This window comes from Rhinoraja longicauda, chromosome 20 (assembly GCF_053455715.1).
Source record: "Rhinoraja longicauda isolate Sanriku21f chromosome 20, sRhiLon1.1, whole genome shotgun sequence".
NCBI lineage: Eukaryota > Metazoa > Chordata > Chondrichthyes > Rajiformes > Arhynchobatidae > Rhinoraja > Rhinoraja longicauda.
The window spans coordinates 3,266,947-3,274,664 of NC_135972.1; the positions used below are offsets into that span (position 1 = coordinate 3,266,947).

The window sequence follows — 7,718 nt, forward strand, 5'->3', positions numbered from 1 at the left end:
TGCAGCAGAACCTCCCTGCTCCTAAACTCAAATCCTCTTGCTATGAATGCCAACATACCATTCGCTTTCTTCACTGCCTGCTGCACCTGCATGCTTGCTTTCAATGACTGGTGCACCATGACACCCAGGTCACGTTGCATCTCCCCTTCTCCCAATCGGTCACCATTCAGGTAATACTCTGCTTTCCTGTTCTTGCCGCCAAAGTGGATAACCTCACATTTATCCACATTACATTGCATCTGCCATGCATTTGCCCACTCGCCTAATCTATCCAAGTCACTCTGCAGCCTCCTAGCATCCTCCTCGCAGCTAACACTGCCACCCAGCTTCGTGTCATCCACAAACTTAGAGATGTTGCATTCAATTCCCTCGTCCAAATCATTAATATACACTGTAAATAACTGGGGTCCCAGCACTGAGCCTTGCGGTACCCCACTAGTCACTGCCTGCCATTCCGAAAAGGACCCGTTTATTCCTACTCTTTGCTTCCTGTCCGCCAACCAATTTTCTATCCACCTCAACACTGAACCCTCAATACCGTGTGCTTTAAGTTTGTACACCAATCTCCTATGTGGGACCTTGTCGAAGGCCTTCTGAAAGTCCAGATATAACACATCGACTGGTTCTCCCTTATCCACTCTACTAGTTACATCCTCGAAAAATTCTATAAGATTCGTCAGGGGGTATGGAGAGAAGGCAGGTACAGGCAACTGAGCTGAATGATCAGCCATGATCATATTGAATGGCGGTGCAGGCTCGAAGGGCCAAATGGCTTACTCCTGCACCTATTTTCTATGTTTCTATGTTTCCATGTCAGACATATCATATCATCATATCATATATATACAGCCGGAAACAGGCCTTTTCGGCCCTCCAAGTCCGTGCCGCCCAGTGATCCCCGTACATTAACACTATCCTACACCCACTAGGGACAATTTTTTTTTTTTTACATTTACCCAGCCAATTAACCTACATACCTGTACGCCTTTGGAGTGTGGGAGGAAACCGAAGATCTCGGAGAAAACCCACGCAGGTCACGGGGAGAACGTACAAACTCCTTACAGTGCAGCACCCGTAGTCAGGATCGAACCTGAGTCTCCGGCGCTGCATTCGCTGTAAAGCAGCAACTCTACTGCTGCGCTACCGTGCCTTTGGTAAATCTATGCTGACTTTGTCCGATGATTTCACCACTTTCCAAATGTGATAGACAATAGACAATAGACAATAGGTGCAGGAGTAGGCCATTCAGCCCTTCGAGCCAGCACCGCCATTCAATGCGATCATGGCTGATCACTCAATCAGTACCCCGTTCCTGCCTTCTCCCCATACCCCCTCACTCCGCTATCCTCAAGAGCTCTATCCAGCTCTCTCTTGAAAGCATCCAACGAACTGGCCTCCACTGCCTTCTGAGGCAGAGAATTCCACACCTTCACCACCCTCTGACTGAAAAAGTTCTTCCTCATCTCCGTTCTAAATGGCCTACCCCTTATTCTCAAACTGTGGCCCCTTGTTCTGGACTCCCCTAACATTGGGAACATGTTATCTGCCTCTAATGTGTCCAATCCCCTAATTATCTTATATGTTTCAATAAGATCCCCCCTCATCCTTCTAAATTCCAGTGTATACAAGCCCAATCGCTCCAGCCTTTCAACATACGACAGTCCCGCCATTCCGGGAATTAACCTAGTGAACCTACGCTGCACGCCCTCCATAGCAAGAATATCCTTCCTCAAATTTGGAGACCAAAACTGCACACAGTACTCCAGGTGCGGTCTCACCAGGGCCCGGTACAACTGTAGAAGGACCTCTTTGCTCCTATACTCAACTCCTCTTGTTACGAAGGCCAACATTCCATTGGCTTTCTTCACTGCCTGCTGTACCTGCATGCTTCCTTTCATTGACTGATGCACTAGGACACCCAGATCTCGTTGAACTCCCCCTCCTCCTAACTTGACACCATTCAGATCTTTAATAACTGACTCTAGCATTTTCCCCACTACCGATGTTAGGCTAACTGGTCTATAATTCCCCGTTTTCTCTCTCCCTCCCTTTTTAAAAAGTGGGGTTACATTAGCTCAGGAGCTACTCCAGAATCTAAAGAGTTTTGAAAAATTATCACTATTGCATCCACTATTTCTGAGGCTACTTCCTTAAGCACTCTGGGATGCAGCCTATCTGGCCCTGGGGATTTATCTGCATTTAATCCATTTAATTTACCTAACACCACTTCCCAACTAACCTGGATTTCCCTCAGTTCCTCCATCTCATTAGACTCCCGGTCCCCCGCTATTTCCGGCAGACGGTTTATGTCTTCCTTAGTGAAGATAGAACCAAAGTATTTGTTCAATTGGTCTGCCATCTCCTTGTTCCCTATGATCAATTCACCTGTTTCCGACTGCAAGGGACCTACATTTGTCTTAACTAATCTTTTTCTCTTAACATATCTATAAAAGCTTTTGCAGTCAGTTTTTATGTTCCTTGCCAGTTTTCCCCTCATAATCTATTTTCCCTTTCCTAATTAAGCCCTTTGTCCTCCTCTGCTGGACTCTGAATTTCTCCCAGTCCTCTGGTATGCTACTTTTTCTGGCTAATCTGTATGCTTCATCTTTTGTTTTAATACTATCCTTGATTTCCCTTGTTAGCCACGGATGCACTACCTTTCCTGGTTTGTTCTTTTGCCAAACTGGGATGAACACTTGTTGTAGTTCATCCATGCGACCTTTAAATGCCTTCCATTGCATGTCCACCGTCAACCCTTTCAGCATCAATCGCCAGTCTATCTTGGACAATTCACGACTCATACCCTCAAAGTTACTTTTCTTTAAGTTCAGAACACTTGTTTCTGTATTGACTTTGTCACTCTCCATCCTAATGAAGAACTCTACCATATTATGATCACTCTTGCCCAAGGGGCCTCGCACAACAAGACTGCTAACTAACCCGTCCTCATTACTCAATACCCAGTCTAGAATGGCCTGTTCTCTCGTTGGTTCCTCGACATGTTGGTTTAGAAAACCATCTCTCAAACATTCCAAGAAATCCTCTTCCTCAGCACCCCTGCCAGTTTGGTTCACCCAATCTATATGTAGATTGAAGCCACCCATTATAACTGCTGCACCTTTAGTGCACGCATTTCTAATTTCCTGCTTGATGTCATCCCCAACCTCACTACTGCTGTTAGGTGGCCTGTACACAACTCCCACTAGCGTTTTCTGCCCCTTAGTGTTTCGTAGCTCTACCCATATCGATTCCACTTCCTCCAAGCTAATGTCCTTCCTTTCCACTGCTTTAATCTCCTCTCTAACCAGTAACACTACCCCACCTCCTTTTCCTTTCTGTCTATCCCGCCTGAATATAGAATATCCCTGGATGTTGAGCTCCCAGCCTTGGTCACCCTGGAGCCATGTCTCCGTAATCCCAACTATATCATAATCATTAATAACTATCTCCACATTTAATTCATCCACCTTATTACGTATACTCCTTGCATTGAGACACAAAGCCTTCAGGCTTGTTTTTACAACTCTCTTACCCCTTATACAATTATGTTGAAAAGTGGCCCTTTTTGATTTTTGCCCTGGATTTGTCTGCCTGCCACTTTTACTTTTCACCTTGCTACCTGTTGCTTCTACCCTCATTTTACACCCCTCTGTCTCTCTGCTCCTGCTCCCATCCCCCTGCCACATTAGTTTAAATCCTCCCCGACAGCACTAGCAAGCACTCCCCCTAGGACATTGGTTCCATTCCAGCTCAGGTGCAGACCGTCCTGTTTGTACTGGTCCCACCTCTCCCAGAACTGGTTCCAATGTCCTAAAAATTTGAATCCCTCCCCCTTGCACCATTTTCCAAGCCACGTATTCATCTGAAATATCCTCCTATTCCTACTCTGACTAGCACGTGGCACTGGTAGTAATCCAGAGATTATTACCTTTGAGGTCCTACTTTTAAGTTTATCTCCTAGCTCTCTAAATTCACCTTGTAGGACCTCATCCCGTTTTTTACCTAAATCGTTGGTGCCAATCGTTCGACCCGAAACGTCACTCATTCCTTCTCTCCCGAGATGCTGCCTGACCCGCTGAGTTACTCCAGCATTTTGTGTCTACCTATGCAAACTCCACACAGGCAGCACCAGAGGTCAGGATTAAACCCGGGTCTCTGTCGCTGAGAGGCAGCGGCTCTACCAACTGCGCTACCCCAACATTGTTCGTCGTAGCAAATCTCGCAGAGAGGCAATTTGTAGTTAGGTGCTGACTGACTCACGTGGACTATCCCAGGCAACGCTGCCACGTTGGCAATCTGCTTCATGGCCGGCAGGAAGCCACCCACACCTAGAACAAGACAGAAGATGAAGCTCATCAGCTTACCAAGATGTATTCCAACGTGCCAACAGAAGCAAAAACAGGACTTGAAAATGACCCAACCATCTCATTCCCAGCAGCTCTTAATTTTACTGGTCCCATTGTAAAAGGGCGAGGAACAGTTAAAGCTGCACACCCACACAGATCATCAGCACATTGATTCAGGAACGAACAACTTAATTTCAACCTACAAGCAAACAGACTCAGATTGTTTGCTGTGGAATGCCAGAGGTTGAGGGGAGACCTGAGAGGAGTATATAAAATGATGAGAGGCATAGACAGGGTAGACAGTCAGAAGCTTTTCCAATGATGCAAATGTCAAACACTAGAGCACGGTACGGTACGGCACGGTAGCGCAGCGGTAGAGTTGCTACTTTACAGCGAATGCAGCGCCGGAGACTCAGGTTCGATCCTGACTACGGGTGCTGCACTGTAAGGAGTTTGTACGTTCTCCCCGTGACCTGAGTGGGTTTTCTCCGAGATCTTCGGTTTCCTCCCACACTCCAAAGACGTACAGGTATGTAGGTTAATTGGCTGGGTAAATGTAAAAATTGTCCCTAGTGGGTGTAGGATAGTGTTAATGTACGGGGATCACTGGGCGGCACGGACTTGGAGGGCCGAAAAGGCCTGTTTCCGGCTGTATATATATGATATGATATGATAGAGGGCATTGCTTTATGCTTGGGGGGGGGGGCAAAGTTTGCAACAAATGCGCAGGCCAAGTTTTTTTTTTACATAGGGAGTGTTGAATTTGGTGGATTTTGCAGAGACAGCGTTAGTGATTGTTTAAGCGCCTGCTGTAGGTGGCGTCTATCTGCTGGCTCGAAGGGCCGAATGGCCTACTCCTGCACCTATTGTCCATTATCTCTGCACTGCACAGTGGAGCACGGATCATGGGTGTCCTGTAGACCACGTGCTTGCAGCAGTTTGATGGCCTGATCTTCAAGCAGTATTTTCCACAGGTGTTCAGAGGATGTGTAATGGTTATGCAAAGGAGAATTAGTGTATAAAATCATGAGAGGAATAGATCGGGTAGATGCACAGAGTCTCTTGCCCAGAGTAGGGGAATCGAGGACATAGGTTCTGAGGGGTAACTTTTTCACACAAAGGATAGTGTGTGTACGGAACAAGCTGCTAGAAAATCAGTACCCTGTTCCTGCTGATTTTGGATGATCAGCCATGATCATATTGAATGGCGGTGCTGGCTCGAAGGGCCGAATGACCTACCCCTGTAACTATTTTCTATGTTTCTATGAGGTATTTGAGGCTGGGACTATCCCTACGTTTAAGAAACATTTAGACAGGTACATGGATAGGACAGCTTTGGAGGGATATGGACCAAGTGCAGGCAGGTGGGTCTAGTGTAGCTGGGACATGTTGGCAAGTTGGGCTGAAGGGCTTGTTTGCGTGCTGCAGACTCACTCCTCTACTCAAGGCCAACATCATGAGCTTCTTGCAACTTGTTCTTACCTCCCCCACGGCATGAGTTTCGAAGTTCATCAAACATCAAACTTTTCAAGGTCTCATTGACATAAAACACCCCTTCCACCTGCAATACAACAAAAGCTGGTCATTGTTTAAGAAATTAGACTCAGTATAAACACCGGTCGGTTTCTGCCACGATCAGTGCTGTGGCCCAGGAAGAGTTTTTGGGGGGGGGGGGGGTTGGTAGACCCAGGGGAAGAGCGAGTGAGGATGTGGCCCGCTTGCTTGGGGGGAGGATGAAGAGTGGAGAGGGGGGGAGAAGAGTGGGGGGGGGGGGAGAAGAATGGGGGGGAGAAGAGTGGAGGGGGGGAGAAGAGTGGAGGGGGGGAGAAGAGTGGAGGGGGGGAGAAGAGTGGAGGGGGGAGAAGAGTGGAGGGGGGGAGAAGAGTGGAGGGGGGAGAAGAGTGGAGGGGGAGAAGAGTGGAGGGGGAGAAGTGTGGAGGGGGGAGAAGAGTGCAGGGGGGGAGAAGAGTGGAGGGGGGGAGAAGAGTGGAGGGGGGGAGAAGAGTGGAGGAGGGGGGGAGAAGAGTGGGGGGGGAGAAGAATGGGGGGGAGAAGAGTGGAGGGGGAGAAGAGTGGAGGGGGAGAAGAGTGGAGGGGGGAGAAGAGTGGAGGGGAGAAGAGTGGAGGAGAAGTGTGGAGGAGAAGTGTGGAGGGGGAAAAGTGTGGAGAAGAGTGGAGGGGGGAGAAGAGTGGAGGGGGAGAAGAGTGAAGGGGGAGAAGAGTGAAGGGGGGAGTGTGAGAGAGAGAAGGGGGAGAGAAGGAGCGGGAGAGAAGGGGGGGAGAAGGGAGGGGGAGAAGGGAGGGGGAGAAGGGAGGGGGAGAAGGGAGGGGGAGAAGGGAGGGGAGGGGGAGAAGGAGAGAAGGGGGGGGAGAAGGAGAGAAGGGGGAGAGGGAGGGAGAGAAGGGGGAGGGGGGAGGGAGAGAAGGGGGAGGGGGGAAAGGGAAGAAGGAGGGGGAGTGAGGGGGGGAGTGAGGGGGGAGAGTATGGGGAGTGAATGAAGGGGGGAGTGAGGGAGGGGGAGTGAGGGGGAGCGGGGGGGGGGGTGAGCGGCGGGGGGGGGTGAGGGGGGAGAGTATGGGGAGTGAGTGAAGGGGGGAGTGAGAGGGAGGGTGAGGGTGAGGGGACGCGCGGGCGCGGACCTGCATGTTGGGCACGAAGCCCTTCTTGATGCGCCAGCAGTTGGTGCCGATCTTGTCGATGAAGGCGAGCTCATCGTTGTAGCTGCGACTCATGGCGGCGGCGCGGCGCGACGCGAGTTGGCCCGGCACACTGCGCACTGCGCACGCGCGGCGCCGCCGCCGCCACGGCTCCCCGCGCCGCCCATAAAGCGCGGAGCAGCCGCCGCGTTGCTGCTCGAAACACGCAGACATGTCGGCGCTCTGTGAAACGTCACCTATCCATGTCCTACACAGACGCTGCCTGACCCGCTGAGTTACCCCGGCACTCTGTTTCTTCTTTTTTTTCGTTTTGGCAGAACCCATTTCTCTTTGATAGAGCAGTAGGAAAGAAAACTGCAGATGCAGCTGGTTTAAACCGAAGATAGACACACAAAGCTGGAGTAACTCAGCGGGTCAGGCAGCATCTCTGGAGAAAAGGAATGGGTGACGTTTCGGGTCGAGACCCTTCATCAGTCTAATGTGTTTCACAAACTGCTGGAGTAACTCAGCGAGTCAGGCAGTACAAATTGCTGGAGTAACTTTTGATAGAGTAGGAAAATAACTGCAGATGCTGGTACAAATCGAAGGTATTTATTCACAAAATGCTGGAGTAACTCAGCAGGTCAGGCAGCATCTCAGGAGAGAAGGAATGGGTGACTCTATGTTGAAAGACTGGAGCGACTAGGCTTGTATACACTGGAATTTAGAAGGATG

The 7,718-nt window shown here is 49.7% G+C and overlaps 1 protein-coding gene across 1 annotated transcript in view; it reads right to left on the reverse strand.

Moving 5' to 3' along the window:
- The window catches only part of rtcb (RNA 2',3'-cyclic phosphate and 5'-OH ligase), a 28,702-nt gene extending 21,560 nt beyond the window's left edge, over positions 1-7,142 (reverse strand). Inside the window, exons 1-3 of the mRNA XM_078416742.1 lie at positions 6,987-7,142; positions 5,829-5,907; positions 4,261-4,328 (exon numbers count right to left, since the gene is read on the reverse strand). Coding sequence (XP_078272868.1) covers positions 4,261-4,328; positions 5,829-5,907; positions 6,987-7,079 — 240 coding nt within the window. The 5' untranslated portion in view covers positions 7,080-7,142. The remainder of the gene's footprint in view (positions 1-4,260; positions 4,329-5,828; positions 5,908-6,986) is intronic.
- Positions 7,143-7,718: the final 576 nt, after the last annotated feature.